General features: G+C 39.4%; 1 protein-coding gene across 6 annotated transcripts in view; it reads right to left on the bottom strand.

Annotated features, from left to right (window-relative positions):
- Positions 1–761: 761 nt before the first annotated feature.
- Positions 762–18,418, bottom strand: part of KYAT3 (kynurenine aminotransferase 3) — a 35,295-nt gene continuing 17,638 nt past the window's right edge. For all 6 annotated transcript variants that reach the window (XM_054980139.1, XM_054980137.1, XM_054980136.1 and 3 more), the window contains 9 exons: positions 17,332–17,418; positions 14,534–14,662; positions 13,984–14,104; positions 10,478–10,554; positions 9,468–9,557; positions 8,479–8,665; positions 7,100–7,173; positions 5,715–5,801; positions 762–2,468 (listed from right to left, as the gene is read on the bottom strand). In XM_054980139.1, the coding sequence (XP_054836114.1) occupies positions 2,412–2,468; positions 5,715–5,801; positions 7,100–7,173; positions 8,479–8,665; positions 9,468–9,557; positions 10,478–10,554; positions 13,984–14,104; positions 14,534–14,662; positions 17,332–17,418 (909 nt within the window). In that variant the 3' untranslated portion in view covers positions 762–2,411. The remainder of the gene's footprint in view (positions 2,469–5,714; positions 5,802–7,099; positions 7,174–8,478; positions 8,666–9,467; positions 9,558–10,477; positions 10,555–13,983; positions 14,105–14,533; positions 14,663–17,331; positions 17,419–18,418) is intronic.

The raw sequence follows: 18,418 nt of genomic DNA, 5'->3' as shown, positions 1-18,418 counted from the left end.
TTTAAGATGCTAGCAACCAAAATTTATGAAATTAAAAGCAGTTTCGCTAAGCATAAGCATCAAAGCTTTAGTTTTAAGACATTTGAGATTTTTCCAAACCTGCCCATTACATTAACAAAAGCTGAATCTTTGTTAACTTTCCCACTCATCTGTTGTGTTAATTTTGATAGGTATATAAAACACACCATAATTTTATCAACTGCATGCCCACACAACATTTTTAGCCTATGATACTCCTATCACAACAGCTTTTATTGGTTGATGGGGTTAAGTCTGCCCAGTCATTAAAAGTCATCTACCAAATTGTCAAAATCAACAAGATGAAAAATTTTCAAGACGAAATTCTGAAATGAATATTCACAGGTAACTTACATCCACAGCCTATGCATGTTTATTCAGAATAAACTACTCGTTTTAAGGGGCTTAGCCTACAATCAGTGAAAGTAAGCCTTTGTTTCCTGAAACAAAAGACACTGGTGATCTTCCTCAGATACCCTACAATAAGCGTTACATCTGATAACTAGAGTTGATCCGCTAGAATCAGAATTACTGAGTATAAATGGTGGGTCTTAAGAAGTATGTTAAGGATTGCAGCTTTAAGTTTAGTTTTACAAGATTATTCAGGATCAAGGTTTCTTGATAATTCCTCTGAAGAGTTGTAGGGTGATAAAATGGCAGAATCTCTTTCGTGTTATTCCCCCAGTATGTTAAATGAACACGCTATTATGTATGTTTATATCATCAATGAATACAAGCAGTCATTTAAGATTTTTGGCAATTTCATTTTAATGAGTTGTCAAACAACTTTGCAAAAAAAGACAATATACAGTAGATTCTCAATTATCGTTATTCTAAAATGCAACTATAAATTGTGAGGGGGAAATCCTATCTAGTGGTTCAGTTTATATCCTATTTGCTTTGCTGCAAAAGCAAATAAAAGCACAAGCCTAAGAAAAGTTATAACATTCTAAGCCCATTTGACTTCAGTGGACTTAGAAGGATGCAACTATACTTACAATTGCAGTGCAGGTGATCTTATTTACACATTTTGCCATGTTTTAGCTCTTATCATCTAAAGCACTGTCTAGTCTCCTCCATAGTCATTTCCCATGCAACTGATGAAATAAAACTGCATGATTTGACAACTCTCGTGATTGTCTGTGTTAATATATTTGATTTCTCATTCATTCCAGTTAAGTCTTTTGATGGCTACTATATTAAAAGTGCATTTGTATTTTAATTCATTAACATATCTGCCCTTTAAAATAGCACTATCATTTTACTGAACCAATCAGAAGGCAACAGATGACATTTCTCTCAGCCTGATTGTCACTGAAATTGCAATACAGTTATGTACATGAATATATTGAAGAGATGTCATGTAACTACATTACATGACATTTAAATTTAATTACTGTTCAAATGTATCCTGACATTTATGCTTTAATAAAAGATTTGTTTAAATTTATTCAGAATGCATTTATCAGATGCAGTGCTCCTGCACTGGATGCTCTGAGTCCACATCTCCAAAACAACGTTTAAATATTACAAATGGGGGGGGGGTGTTTGGAAAACATTTAAAAACATTTTTTTGCGCATAGCCTTCTTAGTACACTTCTCTGCAAATGTTTAACAAACCTTTTTTTAAAAAGCAGAGAGAGGTAAGCGATTAGTTTCACATTACATCAAGTTTATTTCCATCCTACCAGGCTCTGCAATCCCACTAGAAGATAATCCACTAAACAGAATCCTATGAAAATCAAATTCTCTTAGTTGGAGTTGGAGATCAAATTAGTTGGAGATCAGATTAAAACTGACTATAGTACTAAAAGTAGCTGGAAAAGGGCATTGGGCAAGATTGCCCCTAAGTCTCCTCACCAGTTTGCCATGGGCTTGCCTGGCACAGTATAGTACAGCAAGGACCTTGTCTGCACATCCAGCAGTCAAAGCACTCATACAGTCTGCTTCTGCTGAGCATGCAGAAGAGCTGCTATTCAAACAAAAGCTGTGTAGAAAATAAATTAAGAGCATGTGCAGATGCACACACTGGACTGAGATCCAATGGATACAGTCTGCATATATTTCACTGAAACCCTGTTTTTAAAAAAACTAAAGTAAAGCAGAATTATTCCAGTTGATGTTTTTAAAAATACTATATGGCAAGACATCAAAAGCAACCTCTTTTTACATTATTATTATTGAATGTCCAGCAGGTGGCAGCATGGTGAAATTTAAAGAAGGTTCATGAAAAATGAAATCCTAAGTAGAGAGGCTCCAGTCTAAGCCCATTGACTGCAATGGGCTTAGACTGGAGTCACTGTGCTTAGGATTTCACTGTAAATCTGGTTGGTGTTAAATGTACAAGCATATGTACAGACATCCATAAAAACTAGCAGAAGTTAACTTCTTGATTAATGTTTCTTCCAGTTCTTCAATATCTTTTCTGCTGCATCCAATGTGCTGTCTTCCTGCCAATACACAACACCATTATGGTTTTTTAAAAAATCAAGATTCAGTCATGGAAGAACACTTCAAAAAACACTGAATATACCCTGCTTAGGAGTGCTGCAGTGAATGCCTACCTGTCTACAACCAGGATATCACTGCAACTCTAAGAACACTTTCCTGAGAGTAAGCCCCACTAAATAACATGGTATTTACTTCTTCGAAAGCCTGCTTAGGATTGCTCCCTAAGTCTCAAGATAGAAAATGGCTGGCAACAACTGGAGAAATGATCATTTGAATTCCATCCCTTGATGCTATTTTCCATCCCTGCTACTGATTGCTGGACACACAGGGGGCTCCTGATGCAGTTCCATGGAATTTCTCATTTTTTCCACTAACAGATTCTGCACAATATGCTAGTCCAGAACATGATGGGGAGGAAATGCCACTCCAGTGGGATCTAGAAACAAAAACACTGATGGGGACAGCCTTTGGAGAGGCTGTTTCAGAGGTCATACCAGTGGTTCAGGACTATGATTACAACATTAATTGATTGTGTTTATTTATAAATTAAATATTTGTTTTTATTTATTTATTTGTATAGTCTACTTTTCTCACTGAGACCCAAGGTGGATAACATAGTACAAGTCAATATGAACAACAGCTAGAACATTCAATTAACAAATAAAACAGAACATGGGTTGCAGAAATTTGAAAACAAACATAAATCCAAACACAGAGATGAAACTTTGCTGAAATTAAGCACAAGTCATTAAACATGACATCTTTAACAATGTAGAAACTACCCAGTAGGAGCATATCTACATTAACAGACAGTACCTAGTAGAATAGTCTACAGTCCCTGCCCCTGACCAAGGCCATTTCTCTGAGCCAGTTCTTACAGCAAAGCCCTATAATGTTACCCAGAGTTGACATAACTATACAAGTTTCAAATGCTTAAATCTAAAAGGATATTTTTATTTTAAAGCATCAACAAATACAAGTGAGAAAATAATTAACACCATCCTAACTTATGAACTCTGGCTCCACACTGATGAAGTTTTATTTTTAAGACTTCAAAAACTTGGAAAAGCTAAGAATTCAGATGCCCACAGGTGGATCAGAACTATGATAGCCAGTAGTTCCCCAAGACAGATTATTTCTAAAACATGTACATGCTGCTCATATAACAAAAGACTTTCTTCCAAAACAGAATACTTGAGAGTCAAGACTTTTGGAGCTCTCCATCAGGCCTGCAATGAAGAAATTTGGGAACAGCCACTGGGAGAAGTTAGCTTTGACTGCTAGTCCTTCAATATATTTTGTTAATTGCTAAAAGCAAACAGGGTAGGGACAGATTCATTACCAGGACAAAGTATTTCTTACTTATGCCACAGGTGGGTACATTAGTCCATGCCCTTTTCAAAAAGACATGACTAGAAATGCATTTGAAGGGATAATTAGTTTGAAACTTGCTCCTAGGAGACGTTTAGTTTCTTGGAAAGAGACTCATCTGGTCTCTCCTCTTGACAATCTAATTTTAACGTACAACTACTTGGGTATTTGTACATATCCATTAAAGGATTTCCCCATCATAGCTGTCCCACGCAAAACAAAACAGATGCCCCTTTGCTGGTTTGGTGCCTTGGAATATGCCCAACTTTGCAACCCTCTGGGACCAGACATGGAAGGCACAATATATCTGTATTCGCAGGGCCCTCAGAGATGTGCTGCATTCCTTCAGAAGCCCTTACTACACACAAACCTTCCCATCATGTAACAAATATTTTGCTAGTTCGTAAAACTAGTGAGTCATCTCCCTGCCTGAAAGCACTCAAGGGAGCACACATTATTAACTCTTCCTGTCAATTAAAATGCCTGGCTAATTTATGTTTTGACACTGCAGTAGTAATTACAGACATGTGGAACTGATTGACCTTATAATTAAGACCAGAAAGCCCTTTTAGCAGGAATTATCTGTATTACACATTTGTAGAATTGTCAGCACAGGAGAACCCTGGTTCTTTTAGTATGTCCAGAGGCATCAAGCGCAAGGGCCAGCCCTAAAGAAAGGCAGCCAGTTCTGTGCTTGCTCCCCTTTTTCTGTACCCCAACTCACATAACCCTTCCTGCATCAAGAACTCTGGGCTAGGTTTTAGGACAGTTCCCTGTTTTGAGCTATTCACCGACCAGTATCATGTAATTCTACTTAAACTTGCCCAAGAAGTTCTATGCAGTTCAGTGCAGCAGAATGGCTCACTGAGTGAGCAGAGGAAAGCTAACTGACAAAGAATGTAGGGAGTGGCAGGAGATAGGGAATTTGTACAGCGTGTAAGACAGAGCTAGCTCTGCAAACACCCACGACTAGAAGACATTACAAATATTAGGAACTGTAGGAACAACCGTATTGGATTACTTGAAGCACATCACAGGAGGAAGCGAATCTCTGAATATGTCTAGGTAGATACTCATATCCACAGGGTGATTTCTGTAGCATCTAAGAAAGTAAGGATTTCAGCTTTTTCCTAACATTTACACTGCCAAGTCTTAAAACAAGCAGATTTCACGTTTACAAAGTAATTTCTTAAGGAGCAGACCACATCTGAAACAATCATTGTCTGTTATTTTTCCAGTCCTCCTTCTTTGACTTACACTGGTCTGCACAAGACAGGTGCAAGGCAAGGAGCTTCCTCATCCCTCTCTCTCTCCCCCTACAGCTATCTTTAGATGAGAATGAGGCGGCAGGGGAGATGAGAGGCAACAACCAAAGGCTGTTGCTCCTGGGAGCATCACTGAATAACATTTTCTTTTGAGTAGACCTGCCTAAAGTTGCTTTCTTAGTAAAGCTACTATCTCATCCTTCTGCATTTACAACTGAAAATTTCTGCCTAAAGAAAAAACATGTCTTGTTCCTTTAACAGAGCCTTAATAGGATACTATTTACCAGGTGATGTTATTTACTTCCATGCCATGAAAAGCTTCAGCTGTCCATTTCCACATATTAAGCCTCTATTAAAGTGACAGGATAGTTTTTCTTCATGCTATTGGCAAACCTACCAGCAATTTGCAAAATGGGGATAATCTGCTTTATCTTTCAGGATTGCAACAATTACTGAGCATTTAGGAGGTAATAATGAGCAGCAATATAAAATGTTGTTTTACCTACCTAAGAAAGAATGAGAATTTAAGATAGAAATAGTTAGTCTGAGACAGAAACAAACAGTATTTTAGTACACTAAATATTCTTTAAACACAGCTTGTAAACTTACTTTGATGAAGCAAAACCGTATATACTTCTCAAACTTCTCTTGGGTCTCTGGACTACAAAATGCAGTGAGGGGGATAGCTGCCAGCTTCTGAAATGACAAAGTGCTTTCATTAACAGTGCAATCCTATACTGGATTAATCCAGAATGCTTCAATAAACTCACACTAGAGGAATTGCATATAATTGCACTGAACATTTATTTTTTTAAGATTTTTTTAAAAAAATGAAATTGGAAACTATATTTTGTGAGCAGCTGAAAACCTGGCTAAGACCTTCACTTTCTGACAAAGAGCTTAAGTTAGACTATGTCATATGTTAAAGATTCTTTTATGAATGGCACCTTGCTGTAATGTCAGATACGAAGATCTCAGATATGGGGGGTTTTGCTGCACATACAGTCTGGAAACTGTAATCAAGCTGCATGAACATTGCACATTAATTCCTTCACTGCTTCATGCAGAGTTAGGTATTACCACACATTTGCCCCATCATCATAGAAAACCAGTGTAAAACAAACCTACTTTTCAAGCACAGGTGCATCTAGCCCATGGTCAGTGACAGGTAAATAGGCCCAAAGGGCATGAAGGCATCCATACACCATACCAGAGGGAAAGCAGTCAGCGAGCATGCATCCCTCTGCCATGTCTAGCTCTGGCTCCAGCTGAGAACCCCAGCCTTCCGCCTTCCAAGGGTCTGTGATGATGCCATCCGAAGGAAGGCATTTCTCCTCCATGCCCAACTCCTGTTGTCAGCTGCCAATAAGGTCACTGGAGGAATGGCAAGGAACACACTAGCATGCCTGAATCCAGCTCAGCTGAAAGTTTCCTCCCTGAAGGTCACTTTCCAGTTATCTTATTGTCATTGGTATTAGATTTTGAACCACATGAGAAACACTGGGAGTTAATTACTGGTCAAACAGAGAGCTAAAACAACGGGCTGTTTCCCTAATACAAGTGGAAAGTATTTCTGATTAAACAAAAGGGGCAATGGTCTGCAATTTCTATCAATTATATTTTCAAGCGGCAGGCCCCCTGCACTGCACTTTATGTTAGTCCCAATAATCCCCCAGCTTTCAAAAGCTGCTTTTCAGGTGACATGGGAGCCAAAGACGGGGGAAGATTCATTCCATGAGTGGAGTTGTTCTGGTTCTTTGGATCCGCCTCATAATACATAAATGCATACATACATATGATCATTTGGGCCCAGATAGCAGGGTGAAGTTTTTAAGCCCCAAATTTGGACCTGTAGCTTTCCAGTGCATTCATAATTCATTCTGAGTCATTCATTTCCAAATCTTACTTTAGAAGTCTGACAATTTTATATATATATATATTATTTTTTTTAATGAAAAAGTATCAGAGGAGAAACAAAGAAAAAATGACCTTACCTTATTTTTTATCATCCATTTCACAAATTTATAATCATATGGCTTGTTCTCTTCCATGTCTGATACATCTACATCTTTTAAACAAATGACAGAAAAAGAGAGCATTGCAGCACTTGTCTTTTCTATAAATCAAGAGTGCTTTCTCACAGATTTTTCCACAACATAGATAGTGGACTCAAGGTCTCACTATACGGTATGTTTCTGCACAGGCACGCACTGGTTTTAACATGCTCCCTGCAGTCAGACGTCAGCTGAAGGGAACTGCTTTTTTTAAAAAAAAGTGAGCTCAAACAAGTTCAGAATGGCACCATAAGGGAAGGGAGTGCTCCTGCCTTTCTCCCAAGCCATTTTATTGTGTGAAAAGAGCACACGGGGAGAGGAGTTATTTTGCCAACTTTGCTGTTCCATGTGGAGAATCTGTACACAGATTCTCCATACAGAGCTGCAAAATCAGTGAAATAACTCCCTTCACACACAGTTTTCTTGCAAGAAAACCGCATTATGGAGAAGGCAGGAGCCTTTCCTCCCCTTGTGGCCACATTCAGAGTTCTTTTTAAAAAAAAAAAAAGAATCAGTTTCCTTCAGCTGCTATCTAACTCCAGGGAGTGCGCTAAAACCAGTGCATGCTTGTGCAGAAAAACATACCATCTAGAGAGACTCTCAAGGAGAAAAATGGTTGCCACTTGTGCCACACTCTCTGCTAGGGAGGAGAACTGTGTGTGTAAGAATCACTATGCTACGTTATACTTCCCTTTCCCCAGGGCTATCGTCCATGCTCCCAGTTTGCACACTGAAACCAGCACAGTATAGACCGCATACACAGTGTAATGGTTAGAGTCTCAAACTAGGATCTGGAAAATTCAAATGACCATTCTGCCATGAAAGTGACCATGGGCCACTCATTCGCTCTCAGCCTAACCTACTTTGTAGAGTTGTTGGGAGGATACGATGGAGAAGAGGATACCAATGTTGTAAGCCACTTTGGATTCCCATTGGAGAGAAAACTGGAGTACAAATCAATAAAAATAAATATTCTTAACAATAAAACTAGACATAACTATTAAAAAAGGATGCTACCAAAAATGGTGGCCCTCTGATGAGTTTACTTCTTTTCCATTGGCTGCTGTTGCTCAGCCACGCATTGTACTATGATTTTAGGTTTCATTATGTTACAAAAGGAGATTTAGGGCCATAATTTTCATTGGCAGCAAATTGCTTAGTATTCTGTCTAGTGCTGCCTTCATGCAGCATGAGACTCATGTTCATGAAAATGATGTGCCCACTTATATTAACTACACATAAAAGAAAAAAGTAAGACAGTCCTGACAGTGCTAGTCATAATATTCTCATCCATGCCATAGAATAAAGACTTCACTAACTTAGCATGGATACATCAACAATCATGAAGTATCCTCCCTCTGGAACGACAGGTTTCAGTCCAACTTCCTGCAGCATCCGAGCCAAGTGGTTCCGCTTGCCCTCCAATTCCCTAGGCAGAGAGCAGAAGTAGCAGTCTGACTCATCCATGCGTCTGAAGTCTATCAGAAAAGCTTGTGCCACAGCCTCCTAAAAGAGTGAAATCAATACAGAAAATCACAATGAAAATCACAGTTCATCAGAAGAGATGGACACATAAAAAATCACTAAAGAACAATCCTTTAAATAAATAATTTTTCCTTAAGGGACTTCTGCCCAATAAAACAGATATTCAATTGAGAGACCAAGAAATGTATCAAATGTCAGTTTTAATAGCCTCAGAAAATATAGAGCTTCTAAAATTAATGAATATGTTTCTACCAATTATTCAAATGGAGTTTTTTCCCCAATGTTTGATACTGGAAACCACCAGTGCAGCATTAGGGGTGACCTGTTAACACAATCTCTTTGGAGGCCAGAACACACACACCATTTATAATAGTATATGTAAACCAGCAAATTATTAAATGAAAGGCAAAGATGAACTTTTCACACATCAGCCTATTCTACCTTCACTGAAATTTGTACAGGACACAGGAATGGTATACAATGGGCCACACAAGGCACATTCTGTCAGCACAAGAAGCTCTTCCCCAGCAGAGAAGCATTACCACCCTTAATTTTAATGGAACTTAATATGTTATGATGCATTTGTAGGAACATTAGATTTAGGAACCATTTGCATTTTTGCTTCCCTTGCTAATAAAGGAATGTCAAAAACTGTTGGTTTTCAAATACAGTGACTTCATGTGCTCAAGAATTTATTGCATCTGAAGTTCCCACTAATACAGGTCTGAATACTTTCTAAGGTTATTTAGTAGCTCCAACTTCCTCGATGGTTTTAAGAACATTTACAAACTATATTGTTTGCTTTGCGTACATCGGTACCCACCTGTAATGGAGTTGGACACGTATAGAGTGTATTTTGCTGAACAACTTGCAAATGTTTTATTAGATGCTGGGGACCAATGGACCATCCAAGCTTTAATAAAAACATAAACTATAATAAATATCTAGCAGTTTACTCAATTTTTACAAAGTATTAGAAGCAGGAATGCACTGAGGCAATCACATTTTAATCTCGCTGTAAGTACTTCACATCCAACTTCCAAATAAGCCCACAAAAATGTTTGCTTTGATTACATATAAGCTGTTGTCATAGGTGTGCTATTAATAGTCTAACAGTGCATTTCTGAGAACACATTCATGGGAATAAGCATCATTCTTACAATTTCCCTGAACTTCCCTGCCTAGTCCCAGAGGCAGCCTAATGTATTGCAAATTTACAAATCTGCCCCACATTAAAATATCTCTGCCAAGAAAAATATGATTAACTTTACTGGAAAATATTCTAAAAATGAAAAGTACGAACATTTGGTTGTGTCTATACCTATATTCATGGCTGCTACAAAACAAAACTACCTAAAATAAAATACAGTATCAAAAATGAACCATATGATGATGATAAAGGCCTCATGTTCTGGTCCAAAGCATGCCTACACACACACACACAATACAATTCTGGGCGCTGACTGCAGTCCCTTATGCTGTGTCTTTACCAGTGTAAAGAGGAGAGCTTCCCCAAAAGTCTTCTTTGGATGCTGGATTTGCCCACATGCATCCCTCTCCATAACACCTGCACTCTTTGAAATCTGACATTAAAACTGAGATAGCAAACTTGAGATCTCTGTATGAAAAGTACAGGGAGATTCCAAGGACTGTGGGCGGCCTACACAGTTCAAGATCCGTAATTTTCTTAATAAAAAGGGTAGATATATATTAAGTTTATAGATGACATCAATTCCTTTAAGGATTTGGAGATATAAAATAATACCCCAGCTGTACTCCAGAACGCTTGCTTTTTTCTTTCATTCAATTGCTCAATTGTATTGTTCACTTTACCTTCCAGCCTGTTACAGTGTATGTTTTTCCAACACTTCCTATAGTTACTGTTCTTTCCCACATTCCAGGCAAAGTAGCTGTTTGAAAAACACACAGAGACTTATCAGATTACTACTGGACATAATGGAATGCTTTACCTCACCAATACAAGTATACATACTGGACAGAACTGTGCGACATTCTGAATGAATATGACATCCCTCTCTACACGAGTTTTTATTCTGCAAAGTGAGCTGTACAGTCCCCTGCCTTTCCTCCTCTGCCAACACATGCAGCAGGCTATGAATTCAGTGTTAATCCAAGCAGGGTTTCAGTTTATTTAAAAAAATAAAAGCAGGAACTTGACAAGTTTATTCAATCAAATACTTATTTGATGCCTTTTTAAAAAGCCAATTATTTGTTGTTTCCAAGTAGAGGAGAGGTAAATGGCTTCATTATTGTCACAAGGGGTAAAAGCACATTATTGTCACAAGGGTCAGCCAGTCTGCACAAAGCCAACTTCTGCTGGGGGGGGGGGGAGGAGAAGCACCTTAGCTCAATTCTCTAGGGAAGGTTGGTCTGCCTGACCAAAGGCAAGTGTGTGCAGATACAAAGCTCAAGCGATGTGTATCTGCGTGCACCTCAAGTCCACAACAGATAGATGTCCGTATCTTCTTTGACTGATCAGATACATTTCAAGTAGAAGTTAACAGCTGAATGCACCAGAAAGCGCACTTCCTTGCAGGGCAATTAGACACTGATTGTTTGTTTTGTTACAGGAGACACAAGAATGGAACTAAAATGCCAGCTCATTATGAAATATTCTCCCGGTCTTTGGGGGGGGGGGGGGGAGAAAGAGAGAGAGAGAGAGAGAGAGAGAGAGAGAGAGAGAGAGAGAGAGAGAGAGATTTAAACAATTTTAGGGACAGAGTGCACAGAGGGCAGCCTACTGCTTTCCTATTAGAAGCATAGCACAGTCGAAATGAAGATGAGCATTGTCATGTGACAAGACATTACATGAAGCTACATTGGGATTAAATGTATTTTTAATACCCAAACAGGACCAAGAACTATTAGTAAGGCAACAAATTGGCACTATCCCTGTTGAGATGGCAGGAGAGTCCTCGCTTACAATATGCAAGCTCTAAATCTGTCAGTGGGACTCTAATCATTACTCACATAAAGCTCCCGCTTTTTCACAAGCCAGATAAGAGACATGATGAAGTATTCTACACTAGAAGAAACTGCCTAGACGACAGCAGAAAAGCTATGCTCATTTTATGATATATCACTTGCAATCCCATTAGACAGGTATTAGAGAGAACCGCTACCAGATACTGTAAGTTGATGCAATATTCATTTTGCATTTTTCATCATGAGAAATGTGTCACTATAGCTGATGGGAAACGTGGAGCTTAATACAACAACATCTCTGTCCTTGGGGGGGAGGGAGAATCTGTGTTCTGTTTTTTACATAGAAATCTACAGAAATGAATGTTTCTTTAAGAACAGCAGTTCTGCTTTGTTTTGAGATCCTTGTTACTTGCATGTAGGAATATGGTTTCTAGGTTTCAGTAATCAGTTGTAGAACTATTTCATGAGATCTACTTACAAGCATATAAGCAAACAAGCACTGCTAGCTTAATAACCTTGGTTTGGGGAGCAATCCTAGGCAGGGAGACCACACAAGTAAGTCCTATGTTACTTAATGGGACCTACTGTCAGACAAGCGTCCTGAGGACTGCAGCCTTTGACTTGGAGCACTGACATATTTGGGGCACATTTGCTGTAGTGAGATTAAATGCTTTACATCCATCAGGAATGTATTTCTCCAAAATGAGAAAAATAAGGATATAGTTGAAATAACAAACATTTCTATTTTCTTCAAGGTCTATCAGATGACAGTGGTATATTAAGACATCCAAAGTGTTTATACAGACATATAAATGTACAAATATACATAGAGGTGATTAGAACTGCATACAACAACTAGGCCTGTGAAACATATTATACTCAGAATAAAATGATGTCAAGATATCTAAAAAGAATCAGCAATTAGAAAGCAGCCAGTTGGGGATATTTAGAGAAACTCGTTTTAATAATACCATATACTTCTGAATGAAACCTATTTTATACAATTCACAACAGGCTTTCCTAAAGTTGTTAATTTTGTAACACAATGTGTTTTTTATTGCTAGATATAGTTGCAGTAGTACATTAGATCAGGCAAGTGTTTGACAACACTTGTCAAAATGTTGGTGGTGCCAGCCTGGAGAAATGCAGTCTGTTGGATTTTTATAATGGGATCAGTGCTGGGTTTGTTAGTATTTGCCATCGTCATAAAATATTAAGGAAAGGGAGCTAATTATATACTACTACAAAACAGAAGGGTGTGCAAGAACTTTACTGGATTGGTTAAACATTCAAAATTATTTCAAAAAACTGACCATCTATTGAAACCCTGCAAGCAACATGAACTAAGCACACATGAAAGAACTTGCTACTCTGATTCAAATATATTTTAAAAATTTCTCTCTTGCAAACATGATACATTCATTTTAATTGCAACCTGAAAAGATTATGATTCTAACAAGAGCCTGGGGCAGCACAAAAAGGCACTGGGGTTTCATGGTGTCCCACCACCAATTTCAGAGCTGTACTACAACAGAACCTCCATGATTCCCAGAAGTTTCACACATGAATATGCATTTGGAGTGTCCATAGCTTCCTTGTAACCCACACGCCTCCTGACCTAGATGGAGCTTTCTTTAATGCACCACCCCTGCTTAGCAATGCAAGTCAGTTCAGATCCAAGGAGTCTGGCCAGAAATGTGGCTTGAACCCACCAGATTTCAGTGGGTAGAATGAATTTTCATCTGCAAAATGGGACGCCTCTCCCCAACTGCAGCCAAAAATGTCCCCCCCCCCCAGTGCTGTTCTTAGGGGAATCACTGGTCTGCAGCTGGGGGATAGGGGACCAGAGAAAAATCACCACCCTGTTCCATCTGTAGAAATACCTATGGGATCCAACTTTTGCCTGGAAACTATTAACCCCACAACATTCCCTTAAGGTGAAGCGGTTCAAAACAGCTAGCTGTCAATAAATCTTGAACTCATTTAATAATGTTCAGGACTTGACTCTTCACAATGTTGTTTCATTAAACTGATGTGCCTGTTGATATTGTTAATACCATAAGATGCGAGGCTATTTCCTGAAACTGCTGCAATATGCCTTTTACCTTTGAATATTTCAGATTCGGCCTGTCTTAGTTAATGTTATTTCATTACATGTGCTCAATTAATGGCAGAACAGATCAGGATTTAATATTACCATACCGCCACTTCTTACTTCAAACGTAAAATACATAATGCTGTATATTCAAAACAAGTAGTTTAACAGTAAATTGATAAACTAATACATTTTTTAAAAAATCATGTTAAGAGAGAAAATGTTTCATTTGTAGAATGATCTATATGTTTAAGTTTTCCCATGAACCAGCATCTGTACAACTTCATGTTATCAGTACCTATTTTAATGTGCTTCTTTCCATTGTATATCATCCATTCATACACTTCATCACTGATGCACAGGATATCATGCTTAATACAGAGATCAGCAATTTTCTGGAGCTCTTCTTTTGTATAGACCTTTAAAAACAAGAAAAGGAGACCGTATTTTAATCAATGTACTCAGGGTCAATATTACATAAGAACATAAAAGAAGCCATGTTGGATCAGGCCAATGGCCCATCCAGTCCAACACTCTGTGTCACACAGTGGCCAAAAAAACCAGGTGTCATCAGGAGGTCTGCCAGCGGGGAAGAGACGCTAGAAGCCCTCCCACTGATTGCCCCCCCAAACACCAAGAATACAGAGCATCACTGCCCTAGACAGAGAGATCCATCTATACCTTGTGGCTAACAGCCACTGATGGACCTCTAATCCATACATTTATCCAATCCCCTCTTGAAGCTGTCTATGCTTGAAGCTGCCACCACCTCCTGTGGCAGTGAATTCCATGTGTTAATCAATATCGTTATTACACTTAGCTACCAGTATGAAAAACAAGAGTCTCACCTTTCCTATAGGATTGTGAGGGGTGTTCAGTACAATAGCTTTTGTCTTGGAATTAAATTTACTTGCAAGTTCAGCAGGATCCAAGACCCAGTCAGCACTAGAGGCAACATCTCCTCCAGCTGCAGGTTTCTAGGACATTAAAAAATGTTTCACTGAGTTGTATACACTTTCCTTAAACATGTTCCATATTACTGGTAGGCTTGTCATGAAAACAGTTCTGTTACACAGAATACAAAAACAGGGCCAAGCTACACATGATTAGAAGCAAAAAGCAGCCGTTGTTTATGTGGATGAGAGAGGGGGATATAGATCTAGGTCAGGATCTGGGAGAGTATGTATGAGGATAAATTTATTTATTTATTATTTATTCAATTTATATACCGCCCATCCCAGGGGCTCTGGGCGGTGAACAGTTAAAATTGATAAAAACAAAACTAAAATCAATATACAAATAATAAAACAAATTAACAAGGTGCAGTGGTGGGGAGAACCTTCCCCACCCCAAAGGTGGGAGGCCGACATGGCACCGCCCCCTTCAATCACCAAACGCCTGGCGGAACAGCTCTGTCTTACAGGCCCGGCGGAACGATAATATGTCCCGCTGGGCCCGGGTTTCCATTGACAGAGCGTTCCACCAGGCTGGGGCCAGGACTGAAAAAGCCCTGGCCTTGGTTGAAGCGAGGCGGGCTTCCTTAGGGCCGGGGACCACAAGTAAATATTTATTCGCTGATCGGAGCGATCTCCGGGGAACGTACAGGGAGAGGCGGTCCCGAAGATATGCCGGTCCCAACCCACTCAGGGCTTTAAAGGTAAGAACCAACACTTTGAACCTGATTCGGAATTCAACTGGAAGCCAGTGCAGCTGGCGCAGGACAGGTGTGATGTGTGACTGGTAGGATATACCAGTCAGGACCCGTGCCGCTGAATTCTGCACCAGTTGTAGTTTCCGGATCAGGCCCAGGGGTAGCCCAGCGTAGAGTGAGTTACAGTAATCTAGCCTGGAGGTGACCGTTGCATGGATCACTGTAGCCAGGTCCTGGGGCGTCAGGTAGGGGGCAAGTTGCCTGATCTGACGAAGATGGAAAAATGCAGACTTGGCAACCGCCGTGACCTGGGCCTCCATCGATAGGGAGGCATCCAGGAACACACCCAGACTCTTTACCACTGGCAAAGTTGCCAGTGGTGTCCCATCCAGGGCAGGGAGCTGGATCCCAACATCTGGCAGCCCCCGTCCCAGCTGCATTCTTTTCCTGGGGAAAAGAATTTTACTTTCCCCCACCTGATACCATTTTCCCAGTCAATAATCTCCCTCCCCCATGCTGCCTTAGGGGCAAATAGAGGAAAAAACTATGTTCATGTTTTTCTCCTAGCAGGCTTAAAATAGCCAGGAAGAGAGAAGCAATCTAGCTGTAAGTACTTCACTTTCACCTCCCAACATAATGTGGTTCAAAGCTATGCTGAAATCTTATTAAGACTCCAACCACCACTGGAACTTTTGAGTGACAAAACTCCTGAATCAATGCACTCTGTATCTACCCCAGATCAGGAAAAAAAACGTATTAATTCCGAATAATAAAAAGTCACATACAACAACAACCACATCATAATTTCTTGCACCATGTGCTTCAGTGCCACTTTTGCTTCTCTTCCAGATTCTCTTCTCTTCCAGGACCAGAGGCAAGACATTTCCTGGCATCACAAAGGTTGACTGCACTTAAATCTTTCTCTTACCACTGTTTTTATATGAGGAGGAAGCACTATTAACACACTGCCAGTCACTAAGAATGGCTGCTAGGGGACAGAGTAGAAGAATGAAGACATTATCCCAGTATTTAGTATATTTTCTACCAGAAAAAAAATACACAGGTTTTAAAAACTTATTTTCTTTAATCATTTCGTTCAAACTTTTAAAAAAGTGTATGCCATCACTGTGAGATGATTATAAGAATTGGAAGCTAATACTACACAACTAGACCAAACTAGACGTGACAGCATCTTCAGATCCAATCCGTGGATTCTGCCCTTGAAAGTAATTTTAAAATGACATAAGGACAGCACAGCGAACTGAGGTGTTCTTCTCCACCACCCCCAACCCTGTACACCTTTTCAGGTGCCAAAACAGCCACCAATGGGGCAGCCGTTTCAGGAGTTAAAAAGGCGTGGAGGGTGCAGGACAAGACTGCCTCAGCTTGCAGCACTCTGAGCATGATCAGAATTGGGACCTCAGAGCATTTTTAAATTGCTTTAAAATGGCTCTGGCACCTGCAAGCCCCACCTGTTTATGCCATCACATCTAGTTTGGTGTAGTGGTTAAGAGCTCTGGAGTCTAATCTGGAGAGCCGGGTTTGATTCCCCACTCTTCTGCTTGAAGCCAGCTGGGTAACCTTGGGTCAGTCAGAGCTTCTAGGAGCTATCTCAGCCCCACCCACCTCACAGGGTGTTTTGTTGTGGGGATAATAATGACATACTTTGTAAACCGCTCTGAGTGGGTGTTAAGTTGTCCTGAAGGGCAGTATATAAATCGAATGTTGTTACTGTTGTTAGTTTGGCCCTAACAGAAAATTCACAATCACCATTCCCAATTAATCAAATGGGTGAAGACTAACAACATTTATTCTAGCATAGGCTTTCATGGGTCATTGCTCACTTCATCAGATGCACAGAATAAACATCTATCAGGCGGATTATATACACTACAGAGTACACAATACCTTTCTGTTGTCTCTATAAATCATCTTGATGAATAAAACGTACTCTCTGATAAAATTCCAAATTTCAAAAATCCAAAGCATACTCACATATCTCAAAGGAATACACACAGGTTTTGCTCCTACCATCTTCACCATATCCACGTAACAGTCATAGTATGGCTCTATTATTATCACCTAAAACAAACAGATCAATGAACTACATAGCCAAGCAAAGGAGACAGATGTCTTCTGGCATAGAAAGAATAAGCTTCTTGATCTGATTCAGTGTTAATTCTATATAGCTAGCAAATGACTTTTTAAATTTCACAGTTCCTTGAATAAGCAATGTGGGCAGTATTTTAGATCTTAGATACAATCGAGAGTTTCTGCTACTAAACAATACTGCTACTTCAAATTAGTAATTGTAAGTGGATATGGAAGAAAGCAAGAAAAGGGGCAGCAAGTTAAAAAGAGATTAAAGAGCTACAGCTGTGTATGAGGGAAAACAGGATAGAAGTGTGAAGAGGAAAGAACACAGAAGACAAAAAATAATCTAAACGATAAGTACAACAGCAACATCTTAACTCACAATGAATTAATTTAACTCAACGTGAGGTTTATTTAAACTGAAAGCACTTAGAGCAATATTTTCTGTTTTAAAGAGAGGTGCTGTTTTCTACATGAGGGTGAGGTTTGCATGGTTTCCCCATTGCTGATGTGACTGCTGATTAATCATAGTGGCAACAGCCTGCAGTTTCCCCGTGCTTTCCCTACCCCAGTCCCCCAACAGTGGCCAGTCCCCCCTCCCCTGGGTTGCCAGGGTTTTGCATTTTTTAAAAAAAACTAGCAGTAAACTATATTGTTATATCAATGTAACATTATGCCAATATGAATCCCCAGTTTTTATTTTAAAAGTTAAGTCTTTAGCTCCTTCAATTGAGGAGCTATGCCTTTCCCCTTATATCTCTGCAATGGAAAGGGCTAGAGACTTACTTCTTTTTTAATGAAAGTTGGAAGCTCAGAGAACCCAGAACACATATTGGTATAATGTTACATTGATATAATGATATTCTAGTGCTGGTTTTAAAAAATAATAATAATAAAAGGTAAGGGGGAGGAAATGGCTGCCATGGGGATAAGGTTAGGTGAAATGGCTGTGATGTGGGCAGGAAAAACCCAAATTTTTCCACCTGCA

This window comes from Eublepharis macularius, chromosome 5 (assembly GCF_028583425.1).
Source record: "Eublepharis macularius isolate TG4126 chromosome 5, MPM_Emac_v1.0, whole genome shotgun sequence".
Lineage (NCBI taxonomy): Eukaryota > Metazoa > Chordata > Lepidosauria > Squamata > Eublepharidae > Eublepharis > Eublepharis macularius.
The sequence above is the reverse complement of the archived record's forward strand: the minus strand, read 5'-3'. Positions and strand labels throughout refer to the sequence as shown.